General features: G+C 33.9%; 1 protein-coding gene across 1 annotated transcript in view; it reads right to left on the bottom strand.

Moving 5' to 3' along the window:
* CSMD3 (CUB and Sushi multiple domains 3) overlaps nt 1-24,420 on the bottom strand; it is a 1,584,452-nt gene that overhangs the window by 344,992 nt on the left and 1,215,040 nt on the right. The window contains 2 exon segments of the mRNA XM_043974157.1: nt 19,719-19,921; nt 23,314-23,440. Of these exon segments, the coding sequence (XP_043830092.1) occupies nt 19,719-19,921; nt 23,314-23,440 (330 nt within the window).

Genomic DNA, 24,420 nt, shown 5'->3' with positions numbered 1-24,420 from the left:
ACTTGCTGTGGGAAAGCTCCACCATGAGGAAAATGCCTCAGAGACATTGTGGCTTTTCCTTGGCGTCAGGAATTGACGTTTGCTCATGGGTGTTGTCTATCAAGCCTACCAGTCAATCAACTTGAGGAGCCTCCTATTTTCTGGGAGGAGACAAGAAGGAGGAAAGGGAGCCTGTGTGGAGAGCGCTTGGGCTTTTGGGTTCCTGACTTGGTGGTGGTGGCAGCACAGGACTTCACAGGAAATTTGAGGAAAGATAGGAATGCCAGGCTGTTGGAATTCTGTTTCCCAATCTTTTTCTTTCTATTTTCCAATAAACCCTTAAAAACCTAAACTCGTTTCATCAGTGATTTTAGTCAGTTTCCCCCAAAAACTGGGGGAACAGATTAGAATCCACATTTAGAATCTTAAATTACACACCTTTTAAATATATAATAAAGTCAATATTTATCCTTAATAGTTCTCATTTATCTGTTCCTTGTCTTTCCTTCTACTGTCCTCTTGCATTAAAAAAAAAAAATCCATTTGCATTTATGGTATGCCCCTCTCCAGGACCACCATTGCACTAAATAAGCGGGAACAACGGGGGAAGGTACTTCTTATCATAAAGATACATACTCTACAAAAATAAGTTTCCACATTGGCCATTCCTGAAAAATCCCTTTTCTGAATTTAAAATTGATTACTTCTCTGGCAGGTATGTATTTTATTTTCATTTTTTCTTATTGCATCTGTCAGAGATATAATGTCTTTCAAAGTTGAAACAACACAATTTTGAGAACATTGAGGGATGACTTCTCAAGATATCTAATGTGTGAATTCAGGGAGGTGTGGAAATTTGTTTTGGTTTGGGGACCCTGCCTTTGGGCTGAGATTGAGGAGCCTTGGGCCCTCAGGTTTTTCTTCTTTGTGGGAGGGGCTGGGGCCCCCCTCCCCCTCTGTTTCAGCTGAACCAAAAAGGCCAGTGGATTTTATAGGATGCCAGGTCATATGGCTGGGGGAAAAAGCCCCAGCTCCCTCTGCCCTGGGGGGATATCCAAGGCCGGGCTTTGGCATAGCCTGTACAGAGGTCTGAGGTGAGCCGCAGGGGGCATGGGCCCTTGGAGCCCTGGGTGTGGTACCCACAGGACATTTGAGCCCCTGCCTGGCCATAGCACTAGCCTGGCCAGCAGATTAATTTGGCGGGTGCTCAAGTGCTGGGGTGCAGGGAGCCCGAGGTTTGAGGGGAGAGAAGGAACAGATATACCAAGCTAGGGAGACAGTGAAGGGGGGTGCCGGGGGGCCCCAGAGGACTAGGAGGATGCAAGGGAGGCCGGAAGATAAGAGAACAGAAGGAGAAGCAGGGTTGAGAGACAGAGAGACACACACAAGGGTTCAGTGCTGCAGTACAGAGAGGAAAGTTAGATGGTAAGGCGGGAGTCAACAAAGTGAAAGGGGCTTGGAGTTGGAAGAAAGCAGCTGAGAAGTGAAAGCGCAAGGAAGCTGGAGTGAAGGAGAAAAAGAGTGAAAGTTGGAGAAAGCTGGAGCATACCCTAAGGCAAGAGGCAGCAAAGGCCCTTATAAAAATAAAAGCAGACAGGTTGTATAATTTGCATTTCTTTACCCTTATCATTTATATTGATTCTTATAAATAAATTCTGCCTTGATTATTTAATTAAAAAAAAAAAAGCTCTAACAGATTGGCTTAGGAAATTAATAGCAGTCAGATATCCAGCCAGTCAAACATCCATAGATTAGTCAAAAATTCCCAGATTAGTCATCCACAGATTGGTCCCCCTAGTGAGATTAGGCCCAGCTAGTAAATTAAAATATTTTCACATTTGAATGGCGACTGCAGCAGGACTTACGGCCCAATTATAATCTTTCTAAACTCATAATTTTTCATATAATTATAATTTTTCATATAAGTACAGTTACAATTTTTTTCAGACTAGATTACAGTTAATAAGTTTTTATTTTTATTTTACAGAGGGAAAAATCAGGTGAAAACAGTTAAAGTTCTTAGTTTATCAGCTATGAGAAGAGATACTCATATCTCATATACTAAGGTTAAATAAGACCTAACAAATTTCCCTTGTAGGTTACCCAACCTCAGTTTGCCACTTAATTCATTGTTATAGAACTAATTTTGTCTTGATGATATTTAAAGTAATTTAGAGATATTGTCATAATTAGTTTGTGACTTCTTTTATGTTAAGTAATTAGTTAGCTTGAGGTTAATTCTACTTCCTAATAATACTGACTTATTTTTATGTTTAAATTATTAAAAGTGCTAAAGATATGTTAATACATGAAAGTAATAATATACAATATGCACAAATATGTGTGTATAAATATTTATATACATATAAATGCATATATATACATACATATATATATATATATGAATAAAATTTATGGATAGCCTGAGTCATCTCAAACCCTTGCTAAACAGTTGATTTTTTTCTTCACTGGCCTTGAAACTCAATTATATTGCACTTGCTCTAGATAATGACTGAAATCACTCAAGTAACTTCCCAATATCCCTATTCAGGATCAGTAATCACAGCAATCAGAATTAACAAAATACATAGCAATTGCCAGTTTTCAAAGATTTTTCCATTTTTTTCTTTCTTTCTTTCCTTCCTTTCTTTCTTGTTCAGGGCAATGGGGGATTAAGTGACTTGCCAAGGGTCACAGAGCTAGTAAATGCCAAGTGTCTGAGGCCAAATTTGAACTCAAGTCCTCCTGAATCCAGGGCCAGTGCTTTATTCACTGCACCACCTAGCTGCTCCCAAAGATTTTTCATAGAATATTCTTTAGAAATTTTCTTTGCCTTAACACATTTCCTTTCTCAATAATCCCAGCAAGTAAGATTCTCCTCATTTCCTCCCTATCTTTTCCCCATATATTCTGAATAGATTGCATATAAAATGCAAACCTTTCTCTTGGACACCACAGTAAGAAACACTCAATATTAGGTATGGATAGACTGCAGGCCCAGAGTTAGGAAGAAATGAATTAAAAATCAACCTCAACACTTATTATTTGTGTTGCCCTGAGCAAGTCATTTAACCTCTGTTTGCCTTAGTTTCTTCATCTGAAAATGGGCATAATAATAGCACCTATTTCCCAGTGTTATTATGAGGGTCAAAGGAGATGATAATTATTTTTATTTTTTTTATTTTTTATTTTTTATTTTATTTATTTATTTTGGGGGGGGGGGGCAATGAGAGTTAAGTGACTTGCCCAGGGTCACACAGCTAGTAAGTGTCAAGTGTCTGAGGCCGGATTTGAACTCAGGTACTCCTGAATCCAGGGCCGCTGCTTTTTATCCACTGTGCCACCTAGCTGCACCAAGAGATGATAATTATAAAGTGCTTAACATATTGTTTGGTACATGGCATCTTCTATATAAATGTCAACTATTGTTATTATATTAAACTATTTGCTCAACTAAATCTTTAAAATGCCAGCCTAAACTGATTTGATCAACATTTTATCTGCCTCTTAACTCTGGCTTTTAAAACTACAGTAATGGTAGTGACACAGACATTTAAATTTGGGTTATATAACAATTGCTCCCCAAAAGGCAATTGAGAAACCATCATTAACTATATTAACATATGACTGATTTTGCATATCTAAAAAAATCTAAGAATACTAATCTACATACACAAAGTCATCCTTGATGAAGATCTTAAAAAGAGACAGTCTGATAATTTATATTCTATAAAAGAACACATTTTACAGTAAAAAATTTTCAAATGTATAGATAATTTAAGTTCCCACAGTGCCCCTTGTTTATTGGCAATAAAAATTAAAAATACTACTACATGTACTTGTTTTCATAAAAAAAAAAAAGTGCCGCCCTAAATGTTTTTAGTTAAGAGTCAAGGGAATGGGGGAAAACCAGTGTTAAGTCATGGAGAAGGGAGATTGCACATCACATGTAGGAACAAATGGGCCAGGAGTATGACTATATACAAGTGAGTAATGTGTATGGAGAGGTAGAGATAGATGAAGTTGTGAAGAGCTAGATTCCCAAAAACACTTCAAATTTTTTCTAGATTCCTTAAAAAATATGACCATTAAGAACCAAAGAAGAATAGATCATTTTGATTATATAAAATTAAAAAGTTTTTGCACAAACAAAACTAATGTAACAAAGAAATATAACCAAGGGACCTGGTAAAGACACCTGGTAAAGAATTTTTGAAACAAGTTTCTTTGATAAAGGCTTCATTTCTCAAATATATAGAGAATGGAGTTGAATTTATAAAAATACAGGTCATGCACCAATTGATAAATGGTCAAAAGCTATGAACAAGCAGTTTTCAGACAAAGAAATCAATGCTAGTAGAAAAGTGTTCTAGATCACTATTTTCTTTGGGGGGGGGTAGGACAATGAGGGTTAAGTGACTTGCGCAGGGTCACACAGCTAGTTAAGTGTCAAGTGTCTGAGGCTGGATTTGAACTTAGGTCCTCCTGAATTCAAGGCCAGTGCTTTATCCACTGCACCACCTAGCTGCCCCTCTAGATCACTATTGATGAGAGAAATTAAAACAACTCTGAGGCATCACCTCAGAACTATCAGGGTGGCAAATATAACAAAAAAAGAAAATATTCGCTGTTGAAGGGGATGTGGGAAAACTGGGATGCTAATCCATTGTTGGTAGTGTTATGAATGGATCCAATTTGGAACTATGCCCAGAGGGCTATAAAACTGTATATACTATTTGATCCAGCAATACCACTGCTAGGTTTATATCCCAAAGACATCCCCCGAAAGAGAAAAAGACCTATTTGTACAAAAATATTTATAGCAGCTTTTTAGAGGCTAAGAATTGGAAATCAGAGGAATGCCCATCAATTGGGGAATGGCTACACAAGCTATGGTATATGATAGTGATGGAATATAACTGTGCTATAAGAAATAACAAGAATGATGATTTCAGAGGGGCCTGGAAAGACTTGTATGAATTGATGTATAGTGAAGTGAACAGAACAAAAAGAACATTGTGCACAGAGACAGCAATATTGTTTGATAAACATCTGTGAATGACTTGATTATTCTCAACAATACGATGACCCAAGACAATCCCAAAGAACTACTGATGAAGCCTATTATCAGCCTCCAAAGAAAGAACTGATGTTGATTGAACACAGACGAGAATGCAATTTTTTACTTTCTGTCATTTTTTTCTTTTATTCAAGTATTTCTTATACAAAATGACTAATATGGTAATGTTTTACATGATTGCACATATATAAACTATATCTGATTGCTTACTACCTCAGGGACTGGAGGAGAGAAGAAGGGATAAAATTATTATATAAAATTATATGAGTTCACACATATAACCTATATCTAATTGCTTACCGCCTAAGTGAGAGGGGAGAGGAAGAAGGGACAAATTTTGGAATTCAAAATTTAAATAAATGTTTATTATTTAAAAATACATAACCAATAACTATTCTATGACTTCTGATTACTAATATCAAGTAAGGGATAAGATAGACATATTTCCCAAATGTGTTTGCCATTATCATAGATGATGTTCATTCCAGATTCTTTTTTTATCTTTTAAGTATTTTATTATTTTTTAGTTACATGTAGAGATTGTTTTTAACACTTGTTTTTATAAGATTTCTAGTTCCAAATTTTTCTCCCATCCTCTCTTCCCTCCCCCCTCCCCAAGACAGCAAGCAAGCTGATATAGGTTATATATGTACAATCATATTAAACATATTTCTGCATTAGTCACATGTGAAAGAAGAATAAACAGAAGGGAGAAACCTCCAAAAAGGAAAAAAAAAAACAAAAAAAGTAGAAACAGTATGGTTCAATCTGCATCTATATTCCACAGTTCTTTTTTCTGGATGTGGATATCATTCTCCATCAAGAATGAATAAGTGTTCCAATTTTTCCACAGCTTCTCCAACATTTATTTCATTCCAGAATCTTAGAGATTTAAGAGATATTTTATGATGAAGTCCTCTAGATCTTCCTGTTTATAAGTAATATTGTTAATATCAAATTTGTGAGAAATAATTATCAATAATCATTATCTTGGGAAACCCAGTGATCTCTTCTTTCTAGTCCTTTCTCCTTCCCTACTCCAAGGTCTAGTTAGTTCATAGGAGTCAAACCCAACCCAAGCTTATAAAGAGTCCTGGGTGGAGACAGATCCTTTTGTCTAGATTGCTGAAGGACTGATGAGATTAAACCACACTTACATGGAAACTTTTTTGCCCTGATCAGCTTGAGTATGTCAGGGGGAGGAGGAGCCTACATTTTCTTCTCTCATTTCATTTACCAAGAGTTGAATAACCTGAGTCATGTATCCCCAGGCTTCATTTTAATATAACCCACATTCAATCATGTCAATCAATTAAATTTTATTGTTGTCAACCAACTGGATGTGATTGCTATGTGATGGACCTCCCACAGTTGGAAAGGTTTATGAACTGTGACCCCACCACCATTAATGGTCTTTAGTCTGAGAGAGATGGCCAATAGACCTCCTTTATTAAAAACCTGTTGACCTAGGGGGCAGCTAGGTTGTGCAGTGGATAAAACATTGGCCTTGGATTCAGAAGGACCTGGGTTCAAATTCAGCCTCAGATACTTGACACTTAACTAGCTGTGTGACCCTGGGCAAGTCACTTAACCCTCATTGCCCTGCAAAAACAAAACAAAATGAAACAAAGCAAAAAAAAACCCTGTTGACCTGTTAATAAAATTGTTACCCAGAAACTGTCTCTCTAAGTCATCATCTAAGCACAACTCTTGTTTTCATTTCTTACAGATTACCTATCATACTCCTCACAGCAATTCTTCCAAAACTTTTCACTTTTCAAGCCCTGATCTCCATATTCTCTTTCTCAACAGTTGACCTGGCATGCAAACTTTACTGAGAACATTGTTACCATTCATCAATAATTGTCCACATTTTTTATAATACTTTTAAGGTACAGAAAGTGCTTTCCTCACAACAACCTTTTTAGAAAAATAATTTAAGTGTTATCATTCTCATTTTGCAGGTGAGAAGTCCAAGGTTCAAAGTAGTTAAGTGACTTGTTTAATTTCTCAGAACTCTTAGGAGTCAGAACTGGAATTCAAAGCTGTTTTTGGATTCTATTTAGAGTTCTTTTCACTGTGTGGACTCAGAGCTCCCTAACCTCTACTCTACCATACCCCAAAGCCTTTGCCACAAGACATTTATTTTTTGCTTGGTGCTCCAATCTCAGATAATGAGATGTACTGGGCTTTCTATATATCAATATTATCCTTTCTACTTATATTCTTGATCCCATCTCAGTCTGTCTTTTAGAAGCCATTTCTCTATCATTCTTTTACATCTCTCTAACCACTGAATCCTTTTACTCATCCTAAAAACATGCTCAGTCCTCCTACTATTCGAAAAACATTACTAGTTCAAAACAAACAAAAACCAACCTTTTTTTTTGGCTACCCTCTCATGTTATCATTCTATATTGCAACTCCACTTTACTGCTAAGCTTCTAGAATATTTTTTTTTCCTGGATTACCTCCACTTCCCCCTCCATTCATTTGTCGTTCAACTCCTTGCAACATGGATTTCCTTAGCACCAATTTATTGAAAATACTCTTTCGTATGCCAGCAATGACCTTTGAAAGATCCATAGATCATTTCCCAGGACACTTCTTTTACCTTCCTGCAGCATTTGATCACAGAAGCAATCATGACAATTTTATATGATCTGGGAATGAGAATCTCATGGAATTCATTACATTATTTTGGAGGCTAGGTAAATAATTCTTATTCTAGTAAATATTATATGCATTAACTCCCTCTCTACTTTTTATCTTCAAATTCTTCAAATTGTATGTACCATAATTTCTTTCTTATTTTTCTATTTGTTTAAATTAAAACTGGAGTTTGAAGTCATTGTACAAATGTAGCTTCTCTTTCTGCACTGTTGTGCATTCTTACTATTTCTCCATTTTCCCTGTTTTCTTCATCTCTTTCATTAAAATAATCTTACAGCTGCCTACATATGACACTGGACAGGATAAATTCCTTTTTATTGGTTGTTTCATTCACTCACTCACTTTCTCATCATTCCATATAAAACTGTATAGCATAAGTACAAATTCCTACAAAGATAAAGTGCCTTGTAACTTTGCTGTCATACCTTCAATGCAGTCATAGAAAGGGAAATTTTACAATGTATTAGGAACTTGTACCACACTCATGCATATATTGCCATTGACTTTTAAAGTTCATTATGAGACAGTAGAAAAGACATTTCAGTGTAGTTGCCATTATATGACTGGGTAGTAAAATTAACATTTAATTTGTCAAGAGAACTGTTACTAGTGCTAACTACAAAATGAGGAATTTTTTGATATCTCAAGCTCCACTCATTCATAAACATTTTAATGGCCTTTTCATAGTGCCATTATTGGATCCAAAAAGACAACACATAATTTTGATGGTGATGAAATAAATTCCCAAATGCAAGGCATTTCCTTCAAATTGTTTCACAGTTTAAATTGGAAAATGAAATATTGATGAAATCTATGTCCAAATTTGAGGTTAAATTAGATTATGCATGTGTAGTATTCCTATCAATTTTTTTCTATTAGTTCTACCATTTATGTTGACCCTTTGAAATTCCAGAGTCTAAAGAAAATTATAAATAAATTTCTCATAATATTTAAATAATCATGAAATGTTTCTTGAAGGAGGTAGAATCTGAGCTGAGCCTTTAAGGTACAGAAAGATTTTGATAGGCACGGATGCAGAAAAGCTCTTTCCCCTTCTGGACCTACACTGTCCTATTGTGTATTGTCACAGGTCATTCAACTCTCATGTGTAAAATGCACACATAACTTCTGCATCTGTGGTAGGATCTCTGTAACTGACAAACTGACTTACTTTTATAGTGTAATATCATCTATGTTGTATTGTATTTTTTATTTTTTTAAATATTTTCCAGAAGCATTTTAATTTGGTTTGGGGAGCATTTATCAATGGGCCTGGAGTCCATTAGTTCGAGTCCTCTAGTCCAGGTAATGGGTGATGAGGCTGTGATGAAATAATGGGATTTTAGCAGATACTCAAAGACCCACCTGTAGATTAATCTATACTGATTGAATCAAGTGAGAGTGATTGACTGCTGTGAAAAAGAGAGGAAATTGAGACAATGAGAGCATAAAGCATTTTAAGGATTTCAGCAGTAAACTGGGAGACCAATATAAAATGGTAAGTTTGTATGCATATGTATCTATTTATAGAGTTTGAGATAGATTATATCTATATTTTTTTTCTTATAAATACCTACCTACACACATATCCCCACACATATATACAGTGTACGGGATATAAAACTATGCTGATCGATCTGGAAGATCAGGGTTCATACCTTGTTTTTGAAGTATACTAATTTTGTGGTCCTTGGCAAGCCATATAACTTCTAAGTATTCAGGCAACTTTCTGAGATTTAAAGTTGCAGAACAGTTGTCAGTCTACACTGAGAGAAAGAGAGAGAATTCTCTCACAACAATTTACCTACACCAATAGAATAACATATCTGTGTACACACACAAACACAAGTGTTGAGAAAGAAAAGTAAAAAAAAAGATAAACACAGAAATAGAAAATCACACATGGAGAGAAAATATATAATATATATAATGTTAGATTTTGAATACAAAGTCCTGGGTACAAATACTACTGGTGGTATTCAATAGTTCTGTGACTAGGGGAAAGTCATAAAGTCTTTGAGATTTAGTAAATTTAATAAAATCTCTAAAACCATCTCTTAAGTATTTGAATTGAGGTCAAAAGGTATTGTACTACATCCCTCATGTCTAGCAAATTCCAACTCCTTATTCACTCCCTATGATATATTAATATATGTACATATATAAATATAATAGACTTATAAACTTATATGCATGTGTATACATATACATACATGCATGCATACATATATACATGCATACATTTATTTCCCCCCTTCTATTAAAGTACTTTTGTACCTGAACTTTTTGGGTAGAGTTGACCCTGGGTTCTCCAAGGTAATACAGGTGAAAAGTAAGGTTTGATAGCTGGTACCAAACTGGAAAGACTTCAAATATAAGTCTGTACTCTAAAACCAGTCTAAATTTAGACAAGCTTTTCACCATAAGGTTGGACACGAGGTAGGGGGTGGAAGTGGGAACTGCAATTCACAAAGATAGTTTTAAAGTGTAAAGAAATTTCAATCTGTGTTGGTGGAGGGAGTACCCCAACTGATAAAAGCCATTTTAAAGCACATAAATAAACAAATGTGATGTAATGTATGCATCTATTTAAATATATGCCTAATTTTCAATATGGAAAGTCTCCAAAAAACTATTTTCTATAATACACGAAAAAAGTAAGGCTAGATTACAGTCAACTCTTCCCATTTACAAGGTTTCACATTTGTCCCTTCTACATTTGTACCTTTATGCTGAATATTGTATAAGAAATGTCACTGAATTTTAGAAAATGCAATAAATTTGCATGTAAAGGGAAACCAGAGTGAATAATAGCAATACTCTACCGAAAGAAAAGTCAATTCATAGTCAAATAATTTAGCAAGTATTTGAAATGCAGGAGATAAGACAGAAGTATATTTCACTTGAGAAGATTTTGCCCTTGATAGAACCCTTGCTTTGTAGAATATCCATCAATCTTTTAAAAAATGTTCATCATCATTAGTAGGTCTGAACTCTGGCAACTACTCAGAAACATTGGCTATGTATAGAAATTCATTATGATTCCACGGATACTACATAATGATATGGTGAATTAGGCTAAAGTAAATGACAGCTTGTCAGAGACACTACCCATCATCAGAGGAGCGAAACAAAGATGCCTAATAATTGCAGATTTATCCATCTACTTTACCAGTTCTGTTCATGGGATGAATGAGAAACCAATGAGCTAATATTGGAATACATATCCTAAAATTTAAAAAAAATTCCCAGATCAAAAAATCCTTGAGACAGACATGAAATAACTGTTAAATTCCATTATCTATTTGCATGTACTCACACAGAGAAACACATATACAAATATCTAATTGGAGACATGACAAATCATGAATTTCCTGCAGTAAACAAAATGCTATCTATGCACTGAAAAGCAAGCTGAAAAAAAAATCAAGATTTAGAGTTTGGAGAAAACTCAAGGTAAGCTAAAGTTTTTCCCTCATTTTCTAGATGAGGAAACCAGTTGAGAGGGTAAGAAACTTGCCCAGAGTCACACACGTAGGAAGTATCAGCGACAAGAATCACAAGGTTATAGATTTAAAGTGGAAAGAAACCTTAGAGACTAAATCTAATACTCTCATTTTATATATGAACAAACTGAGGAAGAAAGAGGTCAAATGACTTGCTCAGGGTCACAGAACTAGGAAGTATCTGAAGCAGGACTTGAACTCAGTTAAATTCTAAGTTCAATTACAGTGTCCCCTCCCATAGGCCACACAGGCTCCTTATGTCCTCTTAATCCAAATCCAACATTCTTTCCTATTCATCTAATCAACTGCCATTAGTTGAAGATTCTAACAGAAGATTAATATATGTAATCAAAAATGAAATTGTGATATCTTGCAGTACCTGATGAAGGGGACAGAAAAATAAAAAAATAGTAAATTATAACAAGGATACAAAGTAGGTTAACTGACAAAAAAAATTGGCATGTCTTTCAGACTGAATGAAAAATTAAAGACTTCAGTGAAATGCAATAAGCAGGAAAGAGTACACAATTTTCTTAGTGGGTAGGATCAATTCAAGAGAATTATTAAACTTTGTAGGCACTTAAATGGCTTTTGAATTTAATTTAACTTTTTCTATCCAAATCACACTCAGACCAAAAAAAAAAAAAAATGATCACTGAAGGACAACCCAAAAAGGAGGGGATAGAGGTAGCCAAATCTCCACAAGAGAATTTTTAATTTCTTCCAAGTGGCATCAAGAGTATATAACCATGGGGCAGCTAGGTAGCGCAGTAGATAAAGCGCTGACCCTGGACTCAGGAGGACCTGAGTTCAAATCCAGCCTCAGACACTTGGCACTCACTAGGTGTGTGACCCTGGGCAAGTCACTTAACCCTCATTGACCCGGAAAAAAAAAAAAGAGTATATAACCAGGGGCAGCTAGGTGACGCAGTGGATAGAGCACCAGCCCTGAAGTCAGGAGTACCCGAGTTGAAATCCAGCCTCAGACACTTAACACTTACTAGCTGTGTGACCCTGGGAAAGTCACTTAACCCCAATTGCATCATTAAAAAAATATATATATATATAACCAGTGGGGGTAAGTATGGGATTGACAGTGTCTGTTCCATATTATTTTACAGGGTCATACAAATAGCAATAAACACATTCCTTCTGTGTTTAAAACAAGTGTGCTTAAAACTCATTATGAAAGAATAATAAAGTTTGAAACTTTAAAGAAATACTACATAACAAAAAGAAAGAGCAACATGGAGAAAACATATCAGATCTACACAACTAAGGCAGCATGGTACTGTGGAAAGAGCAATGGATTATGAGTCAGAAGATCCATAATTAATTTCTATCTGTGGAACCTTAGGCAAATCAATTTATACTCATTTTTTCCCTCAGTTTTCTAATGTATAAAATGAAGGAGTTGGACTCATTTTTATCATCACAATAACTCTGGGAGGTGCTATCATTGTCATTATTGTTATTATTACCATTTTATAGATGAAGAAATTAAAGCAGGTAGAGGCTAAGTAACTTGCCTAAAGTCACACATCTAATAAATATCTGAGGCTAGGTTTGAACTCTGTCCTTCCTGACTGAAGTTCAAGCATTCTATCCATTATATCACTTAGCTTAAAAAATATGGCTACACAAATAAAGATCATGAAATTAAGCAGCATTGGTTACCTATATAGCCTATTCATGAGTGCTTTGATATTGATATATGAATGGCATCTCATTCCTGTAGAATTTTTTTTGGGGGTGAGGAAATTAGGGTTAAGTGACTTGTCTAGGGTCACACAGCTAGTACGTGTCAAGTGTAAGTTTCTGAGGTCGGATTTGAACTCAGTTCCTCCTGAATCCAGGGCCGGTGCTTTATCTACTGCACCACCTAGCTACCCCTCCTATAGAATTTTAATTCACAGTATTCTACCTATTTATTCTCTGGACACACTAAAATAGGCTCTTAATATGATGGTTATTTCATCTTAGTTTCGGTAACGTGTTTTATGATAATAATATGGATGTCAAAAAATATACCTTTTTCAAAGGAAGAGAATAAATAAAAAGGGATGGGAAAGGAGTCATGTATATTAAGAAGAAAAACTCATGTGAGAAGGTCCAAGAACCAGAGGGTGAAATAATGGTAGAGACCAACAGAAATTTTATTAATGACCTAATACTATAGACAGAAAGAGGAAACAGATTAATTACTACAATAGCTTACAATCCTGGAATGAGCATGACATAGTAGTGATGGAGAACTTCAATAATCCAATAATTCAATAATCTGTAGAAACATCCTTTCTCCCCCAAAGCAGCACAGTTAATAATTTTTGGCTTGCTTCAAGGATAATTTTATCTTTCAAAATGTGGATGAAAGAATAAGGGTGATGGTTATTCTGGCCCTGATTCTGACAAAGAACAGGTTGCTGAAGTAGAAATGACAGGAAAAATGGGGGGGAGGAATGTCAACATCATAATATTCTTGATAAAAGAGGAGAAAGTTGGAAATATTCTGAAAAACCCTACATATGAGGAGAGCAGATTTTAATAGTTAAAATAAAATTCTATATGGAAACTCATCCAAGAAGAGATGAGTAAATTCTCAAAAATGAAATTCTACAGATATAGAAACAATTCTGATAAAATAAAGTAAGTTGTCTAAAGAAAGTAATGTGGCTACACAGGAAAATCACTGAATAAACCATAAAATAATCGTCTATTAAAAGCCTGTACTGAGGCAGGCATTGTGCTGGGTACTAGAGATAAAAAGAAAACAAAACTGTCCTTGTTCTCAAAGAACATAGATTTTATTATAAAAGGTGGGAATGTACATATATAAACAAATGCCCTATAACTGTCATTTGTGAAGAAAGGCAGTTTAACTGTCATTCTGGAGAGACAACTGAAAATGACTGAAGACAAACTGAGCGTAGTGATTACAAAGGACTAGGAGAATTAGAGATGGAGTGAATCATCTCATGTTATGAAAGAAGCATTATGAATAAAATTCGTGGGAAGAGACTTTGCCATCTTGAGAGAGCTGAATTATTGAACTAGGATCTGTGGAAAAGTTGTATTTGACAGAAGTGACTTTAGTAATGCATTTTTCATTGAGATAGTTTGTTTAAATATTTGAATAAGGCAACTATCTTTGCCTTATTTGTTATAGTATTATTTAATGATACATTCAATGCTTGATGTTTTTTTATATGCATGAGATTAGGAGGTTGATGTATTTCTCTATCTATCTATCTATCTATCTATCTATCTATCTATCTATCTAAACTAATCTAATCTAGCTATCAAGTTATCCAAAGTAATTTTGGAAGGCCACTAGCAGCTAGGGAAATTAGGAAAGCAAATCAAGAGATGGTATTTGAGGTAGGCCTGGAAAGAACCTAGGGACTCAAACAGGCAGAAGTCAGAAGGAACTACATTCTAATCATAAAGCACAGACCCATGCAAAGACTAGAGGATAGGAAATGGTTTGCCCTGACCTGGGAATAACAAGTAGGACAGTGTGACTGAAATGTAGAATGTGTGAAGAAATGTAATATATAATTAGCCTACTTAAAATTAATAGTATCACAAGTATTAGAGAGAGGGGGGCGTCAAATAGCAATTTTTCTGAAAAAAATGATTTCAAAATTTGAATGTTTTAAGCTTAGCAAGAATCAATAGTGTGATATGATTACTGAAAACAAAAACTAAAACAAAGCAACCAAAAATCCCTGAGTGAAATCTTTGGCTATATTAAGAGAAATATAGATTCCTGGAATTGGAAACGATAGTCATCTATATTCTGCTAAGATCAAACAAAATCTGCAGTGGTTTTAAGTTCTAGACATCACAGCTTAACAAATGTGGGCAACTTTAATGGTAAAAAGCCTTGATTCCGCTCTACACAAAAACTGAATGAAGTAACTGGGGCTGATCATCCTGCAAAAGAGAACACTTGCATAATCTGTAACAGGGATAAGATGGAAGCCTTCCCAATATAATCAGGGTTGAAGCAGGGATGCCTATTATTACATCTATTATTTAATAATGTACTAGAAATGTTAACTACAGCAATAAGGGAAGAAAAAGAAAATAAAGGAATTAGAACAGGTAATGCAGAAATGAAACTATCACTCTTTGCAGATGATATGTTATACTTAGAAAATCCTAGAAAAAATCTAGAAAACTACTTGAAATTATTAACAACTTCAGCAAAGTTGCAGGATACAAAATAAACCCACATAAATCATCAACATTTCTATATATTACCAACAAAGTCCAACAACAACAGACAGAGAAATTCCATTTAAAATGACTGTGGACAACTGAAAATACTTGGTAGTCCACCTGCCAGGACAAACCCAGGAACTATATGAACAGAACTATAAAACATTTTTTCACACAAATAAAGTCATATCTAAACAATGGGAAAAATAGTAATTGCTCATTGGTAGTCCAAACCAATATAATAAAAATGTCAATCCTACCAAAGTTAATTAATTAATTTATTACTATACCAATCAAACTATCAAAAATATTTCATAGATCTAGAAAAAAATAACAAAATTCATCTGGAAGAACAAAAGCACAAGGATGTTAAGAGAATCAATGAAAAAAAATGTGAAAGAAAGTTGTCTAGCAGTACCAGATCGCAAATTGTATTATAAAGCAGGAATTATCAAAACAATCTGGTACTGGCTAAGAAATAGACAGGTGTATCATTGTAATAGAATAGGTACAAGTTACATTATAGAAAATGACTATGGTAATTTAGTATGTGACAAACCCAAATATCCAAATTTTTGAAACTGCTGGGAAAACTGGTAAACAGAATGGCAGAAACTAGGTCATACACAGCATATTAAAATAAGGTCAAAAAAAGTACAAGATTTGCACATAAGGGGGGTACCATAAGCAAAATAAGAGAACATGGAATAGTTTATCTGTCAGATTTATGGACAAAGGAAGAATTTAAGATGAAAGAAGATATAGAGAACAATACAAAATATAAACTAGATAATTTTGATTATATAAAAATTAAAAGTTTTTGCACAAACAAAACTAATGTAACTAAGGTTATAAGGGAAGAAAAAACTGGGAAAGAAGTTTTGAAGCAAGTATCTCTCATAGAGACCTCATTTCTCAAAAATAGAAAAATGAGTCAAATTTATAAAAATACAGGTCATGCCCCAATTGATAAATGGTCAAAGAAAATGAATAGGCACTTTTCAGACAAAGAAATCAAAGCTATCAATAGACATATGAAAAAAAATTCTCTAGATCACTATTGATCAGAGAAATGCTCATTAAAACAACCCTGAATTAGACCTTACACCTATCAGAGTAGCAAATATAACCAAAAAGGAAAATATTGACCATTGAAGGGGATGTGGGAAAACTGGGATGCTAATCCACTGTTGGTGAATTGTGAATGGATCCAAGAAGTATAACCAAGGGAAGCAGAAACCTGGGAAAGAATTTTTGAAACAAGTATCTCTGATAAAGGCTTCATTTATTAAATATATAGAGAATGGAGTCAAATTTATAAAACTACAGGTCGTGCCCCAGTTGATAAATGGTCAAAGTCATGAACAGGCAGTTTTCAGACAAAGAAATCAATTCTAGTGAAAAAGTGCTCTAGATTACTATTGATAACATAAATGAAAATTAAAACAACTCTAAGGAATCACCTCACACCTATCAGAGTGGCAAATATAATAAAAAAGGAAAATATTGGCTGTTGAAGGGGATGTGGGAAAACTGGGATGCTAATCCACTGTTGGTAGTGTTGTGAATGGATCCAACCATTCTGGAGAGCAATTTGGAACTATACCCAAAGGGCTATAAAACTGTGCATACTCTTTGTTTCAGCAATACCACTGCTAGGTTTATACCCCAAAGACATCCCCCAAAAGAGAAAAAGACCTATTTCTACAAAAATATTTATAGGAGCTCTTTCTTTAGAGGCTAAGTATTGGAAATTAAAGGAATGCCCATCCATTAGGGAATGGATAAACAAGCTGTGGTATATGATAGTAATGGAATATTATTGTGTTATAAGAAATGACAAGCAGGATGATTTCAGAGTGGCCTGGAAAAACTTATATGAACTTATGTATAGTGAAGTGAGCAGAACCAAGAGAATGCTATGCACAATGGCAGAAATATTGTTTGATGAAGACCTGTGAATGACTTGACTATTCTCAGCCATACAATGACCCAAGACAATCCGAAAGGACTAATGATGAAACATGCTGTCCACATCCAAAGAAAAAATTGATAGTGATTGAACATAGACTGAAGCATGCTATTTTTCACTTTCTTTCATTTTTTCTTTTATTCAAGTATTTCTTATATAAAATGACTAATATGGTAATATTTTACATGATTGCACATATCTAAACTATATCTGATTGCTTACTACCTCAGGGAGTGGGGGAGAGAAGAAGGGATAAAATTTGGAACTCAAAATTATAAATAAAAATGTTTATTATTTAAAAAAAAAGAAAAGAGAACACTTAAGGAGAAATACTATAGCTTTCTTCAAGTTATAGCAATTGAAGAAGGATTATATTTTTCCTGTTTGCCCCCATTACTATAATTAGTAACAAAATGTCCAATGGTAGTGCATGTTTTCTCATCCTAAAGCTCCCTATACCAATAACATAGCTCAGTCTATATTCTCATCTGTGGGAGCTAGATCGGAATGAGTTAACAAAATACAGTATGATTTCTGTCATCAGCTGTAAGATCAGCAACATGACATCAGGGCTGTAGCCAAAATACAGAAGTACAAGTTATCAAGAACAAGATTAGATAGAACGCACTAACCATGTCTTGGTCATGCTAACCAACAAATACCCAGTTCCTGATAATCGTCATTGTGAAAGTTCTAATGTTACATTGCTTAGGTTTGTTCCACTGACACAGATACACCGACCAGCCTTCTGATATGTTAGTGTGTGTGTGTGTGTATATATATATATATATATATATATATATATATATATATGCTCAACATCCTGTGATTAAACTTTGTCTCTTCTCATTTGTGACCCCAGTACTCATTCCTATCTCTAACCATGCATGGCATATATATATATATATAAACTTAAATCAGAATGAATGTGGTGATACTTTTAAATTCCTCATTCCCATAATTTTAACTCAAAAGGGTGTTCAAATCCCTTTAAACAATGATTTTGTATGGTGGGGAAAAACAATGAAAACTTTATTTACAAGATCCAGAAGTAGTTTCTAATTCTTAATAAAATAGCTAACTCTGTTGCTTTTGTTAGATAAAGCACAATTAGAGACTTTCTCACCTAAGGTAGTAGAAAGAGCCCTGAATCTGGAGTCAGCCAACCAGTCAGTCAGTCAACTAACTGGCATTGTTTAAGTGCCTAACAACTATATTGGTGGTAGAAAAGAAAGTAAAACACAGAGCCTTCCCTCAAGGAGCTCAAGGAACAGGAGAATATGTGCAAACAAGCTACATGAAGGATATATATGAGATAAATAATACTAACATTAAGGGGATAAGTCAAGCATTTATTAAGTGTCTACTGCGTGATAGACATTGCACTATGCTAAGCAACAGGATTACAAAAAGAAGCAAAAGAACCCTAGCCCTCAAATCTAATGAGATTAGCATACACCTTTTTTAAAAGATAGGATTTTAGCTGTCAGTTCAAGGAAGCCAAGAGGTAAGCTAGGAGGTAGAGCTTAGGAGGTAGAGAATTCCAGGAATGAGGAACAGCTAGCAAAAATGTTCAGAGGTAGCTGATGGAATGTTGTTCATGAGAAAGACCAAGGAAGAAAATGTCACTGATTGAGGAATGCATTGTAGGGGGATGTTGTAGGGGTTTGTATAAGAAGTTATTACTTTTTTGTTGGTTTTTTGATAGTAAATTAATGGAGAAATTATAGATCAGGTGGGTAATTATATGTGAATAAATAAAAATTTGAATAAAATATAATTATCAAAATTTGGGGTTTTATGGAAAAGATTATTTTTTCTCTTATATAGAATATAACATATATTTTATAGCTACAAAGTTAACAGTACTTCTGTTTCCTGTTTTTGTCTATATTTTAATGACCCCCACTTATTATCTATCCTCAATCAGTTTTTTCAAAGCCCATTTATTTTGTATTAAAAGAAAAAGTACATGAACCTCACTTGAATTTACTTGCTACATTATATCCACCTTTGCTACAAAAGAATGAGAAAAATAGATTAAAAAGTGGTTAATTTTCACTGAAAAGCTAATTTGGAACAAATGAAACTGATTGTTGAAATGATATCCATGTTACTGGTAAAAATAAACATCATTCTAATAGTACATTAGCAAGAACCATGAAGACATTATTTCTAGATTTTTAAAACACCAGACAACTAAAAAGCCAAATTCAAACAAATTAGAGGCAGACATAGGACTTAGCACATAACGTAAAAAATACAAAAAAAATATGAAACTTACTTGAAAATTGAATGGCAAATCCAGATTTGCTGATGTAAAAGTCTGTGTCAAACTGGACTGTTACTATGTTTAGTGTGCTATGGATACCTTCTGGAATGAGGGATCCACTAATTTCCTTTAGTAGCATCTCATTTTCAGGTGGACCATCCCAAACTCGTAGGATATCATGTGATGCCTCAGTATCAAAGGCAAGAAACTGTAAGCTGTGAAATAATTATATATATACATGCTTCAGAATTTTTTAATTATCTTAAATTTTAAATTAAAGATATAAAAATTTACTTTACTTTTTCCAAGTTGTCCCATGAAAAGTTTAATTCTCATTCTCTCTCTCTCTCCCCCCCATCTATCTATATCTATCTATCCGATCATCTCTCCATATACATCAAACACATAAATGACTATTCTTTATCTGTGTATTCCTTATATGCAGTAGTTCATAACTAATACCACTATAACTAAATAATTTGTTATTTTTATCAATAAAGTTGTACTGTAGTTGTACAGAGAACAATCTCTCCACAGTTTACAAGATAGCATTCATGATTTCCTTTGGCAGAGAAATTCACCCTCCTTTATCTAACTTAATTATGTTTCTCTACATTTAGCTAGGCTAGTCTTCAATCTGAAAGAATCCCACTAAACTCAATCTACTTAATAAAAATATATAAGAGAACATACTAAATGCATTTGAATTACACTGAAAATATTAAAACACATGTATTGACATATTACAAAGGAGATGCTATTAATTTATTGTACTTTATAAATTTTAAACATATATATAGAGACACTATGCACATGACACTAAAACATGAACTACACAAAATGTTCTTTTTTTCCTTTCCCAATATAGTTCAGAAAATGAATTATCTGAACATTTTTGTGACTAGGGCAAAGTACATGAATTTTGATGCTTTTCATTTTGAATATCTGTGTTGCCAGACACTGTTTGATTATATAGATAAAGACAACATCAAAGTATTTATTTCTTTATTTCTTTGATTAAAACTTATAAAAACATATATTTACATCAGTAAATTATTATTAGAATAAAAAGTTGATATACATAAAAAGCACTTTAGAAAAGTAACTGAATGAGTTGGTATTGTTATATAAACAAAAGTCCTTTTTAAACAAAACTTAGAAGAATTGAATTGCAGCTTCCTACAAATAATTTCAGGGGAAAATAGTTTCTTTTTTATTCTTTTTTACTAGAAGGGAAGAAAAAAATTTATATGGAGATATAGAAGCAATTGCCTATATATTATCGTTTTAGGGGTTCTTACCCTCTTATTAATGCAACTAGCTAAAATTCTCATCAAGGCTTATGACATCTGAAGAGCCATAGAATGATTATTTGGGATGAATAACTTGTGATTAGATATTAAGTTATCAGTTAGACTTACAAAGATCCATTGTCACATTATTAACAGAAGCATGAAGGTAATATGATTTAATGTATATATGGCATTGAACTTCTAGTCAGGAAAGCCTGTATTCAAATTCCACTTCAGACATTTATTAGCTTTGTGGCCACAAGCAAGTCATTTAATCTTTTTGTACTCAGTTTTTTTTTCCATTTGTTATATGAAAACAGTTAAGCTTGATGGCCTTCTAGCTCTACCTACCTTTTACTCACCAATGAACCTATAACCTAGGGAATGAGTAATTTTCAATAAGGCAAAGGCATTTGGTAGAATGTTATAGTATATAGTGGTGGCAGCTTAAGCAGCATACAGATAGATAGTTGGTACTTTAATGCATGAAAAACTCTTAACTCCTAGTCCATTGTCCTGTTTATCAGGGCTTCTTAAACTTTTTCCATTCACAACCCCTTTTCACCAGAGACAATTTTATTTGACCCCAAGAATATAGGTATATAAAATAGGTATACATAACCTTTTACATTTGCCAAACTTTTACAACCCTCACATTCAGTTATCCAACCCCATATGGAGTCATGACCCAAAGTTTAAGAAGCTTCCCTTGTATCCTCTAGTAATCAGTAACCTGATTTCTCAGGTCTCTACTTGACCTTGGATAAGGATAATCTGATCACCTGAAATCTCATCATTGTATTGATTCTTGAGTCCCTCAATTGACTCTACTCCCAGACTGGAGGGCTAGAGTAGACTTTCCAAAGTCTTCTTTTATAGAGGGCTGGAACCTGAATTTTCTAGATAATGGCTTCATTTTCCACCAGCTTCTCTGCTTTCTTTTTGGTGGTCCTTCCCCTACCTGGTTTCAGCTTCATTTTATGTGTTGTCTTCCTTCATTACATTGTAAGTTCCTTGAGGGCAGTGACTATCTTTCTTTTTCTTAGAAAAAGTACAGTGCCTGATAATTAAGAGGCACTTAATAAATGTTTATTAATTTGAATGGGAATAAAAACTTGAGGATTCTTCTTCTGTCAGCACTCCATTTTATTTGGTGATCAGACTTATATCCAGTCATCTGAGACAAACTGATCAATTCAAATGTTTACATTAGAGACAATATATTCTCAGAATGTAGATTTTTATCATGATGCAATTCAATCCCTTTGCTATTCAGTTTTGTAGCTTTCCAATAATCAGGGCAGCTAGGTGGCTCAGTGTATAGAGCACTGGCCCTGGAGTCAGGATGTCCTAAGTTCAAAATCTCATCTCATACATTTACTAGCTATGTGACCCTGGCAAGTCACTTAACCCAAATTGCCTTAAAAACATCCAGGACCCAAATGTGTCTGGAAGAAAAAATGAGGTTTGTGACCTTGCATGACCCTCCTTCATTTAAATCCAATTCACAGCAAGTCATGACATCAGAGTGATGTCATTGTCCTCTTCTGGAATGAAGGACAAACAACAATCCAGTCAGATCAAAACGAAAGAAAATGGTTCTCCATCATTTTTCCTCCCTTTCCAGCTTTTTTTTTTATTAGTACACTGGGCATGTCAATACTTTGACACATTTTTTTTTTGTCATGAGGGAACTTGCAAATTTATTCATCTTTAAATCTTTTTTTTTAATTTTAATTTTTCAGTTAACAGAAGCTTTTTTCACTCCTCCTACCTGCTTTGTGGGGAGGGTGGGGGGGTGAGAAAAATAAAACCTTTGTCATGAATATGCATATTCAAACAAAACAAATCTTGTCCACATCCACTAAATAAAAGTCTTATTCTACTTTTACCCATTTAAAATGTACTGCATTTTCCTCCTCTGAAGGAATCAATTAATAACAAAAGACATGTCTATACCACCAAGGTCAAGTAGAAACTTGTGAAATCAGATAACTGATTAGTATATATTAGATAAGGAGTTAAGGGACCTGAAATCTAGTTCCAGCTCTATCACTAACTAAAATACACTCAGAGACTTTAAAACATCCTATAAATCTCAGTTACTAATACTTAACCTACAAATTTCAGTTTTTTCATACCTTAAATTAGGCTATTGACCTAGAATCTAGAACATGGCAGACTCCATCTAGCTCTAATATTTTAATGATCTATGCTAATTCTTAAAACACAAAAACTCACTAAGTTATCTGGAGAATGCAGATATCTAAGTCCTCACCACCATCAACAATGATTTTAGAATTAAAAAAGAGTACCTAACAATGTTTCCTGGATCGACCTCAATCATCCACATGCATCTCAGATTATTGTCATAAGGAAAGGGGTAACCAGGAGATAGGATTCTTCCTGAAGATTCTCCTTTAAAACGGCCTCCACATTCAGCTAATAAAAAACAATTTGAATCAAATTATAATTTGATGTTGATTTTAACATAGATCATAATCTCCTAGAGTTCTCTAAAATCTAGATACAAAATTTGATTTAAAATAGTCACAAAATAATTATCACAAAAAGAACTAACAACAGTTAATGCTTTATAAAATGGCATGTAAAGATTGAATAAGTTCTTTCGTACTTTATAATTACCTAGACTAATATTAGCTAAAACATTAATTGAAAATATACAGTGGTAAGACTCAAAATGAAGATTATATAAGTAATAACAAAATGAAATTCATGGGAAAAATTTTAAATGATATATTGAAAGTTATAGATCAATTTAGATATCTAAATATTCTATAAGGAAAAGGAGAAAAGGGAAGAGGAGGAGAATAAATGGGAGGAAGAGGAAAATGAAGAAAAAGGAACAAGGGAATGAAGAAAGAACTGAATAAGTTATTTCTTATTTAGTCTCTATTAAAAATTATTATTGTCATCCTTCTGTGAAAATATCATTAACAATTATCTCTCTGGCCACCTATATTTTATAGAATTCAGAAAAGCATACTTTAAGTCACTCATCTTTTGTCTTTTCAATTACCCCAAAATCAAAAGTAAAAACCTGTTTTGATTTTTCATTCTATTTTAAATTTCTTAGTTTGAACTTAATATTGCCTTTAATATTTGCTCATAAAATTTGTTACCCATAAATTTATTATTACATGTGCAATAATGTTATTTTGTGAAACCAACCAAAATATGTGCCTATAAATTTTAATGACACCAGTATTATACATTTCATATTTGGGTGGACATTAGTATTTCTAGTATTGTTTATGAGCACTTTCCCCCTTTTATAATGATACCAGAAATATATATTTACAACTGTTTCTATTTATATGTTATCAAATTTATTATTATTTTCAACATTGGAAGGGAGAAAAATGAAAATGTTTTAGTGGGATTGTTGCTTTCAGAATAAA

This window comes from Dromiciops gliroides, chromosome 1 (assembly GCF_019393635.1).
Source record: "Dromiciops gliroides isolate mDroGli1 chromosome 1, mDroGli1.pri, whole genome shotgun sequence".
Taxonomy (NCBI): domain Eukaryota; kingdom Metazoa; phylum Chordata; class Mammalia; order Microbiotheria; family Microbiotheriidae; genus Dromiciops; species Dromiciops gliroides.
Note: the sequence above shows the minus strand (reverse complement) of the source record. Positions and strands in the feature narration are given on the sequence as shown.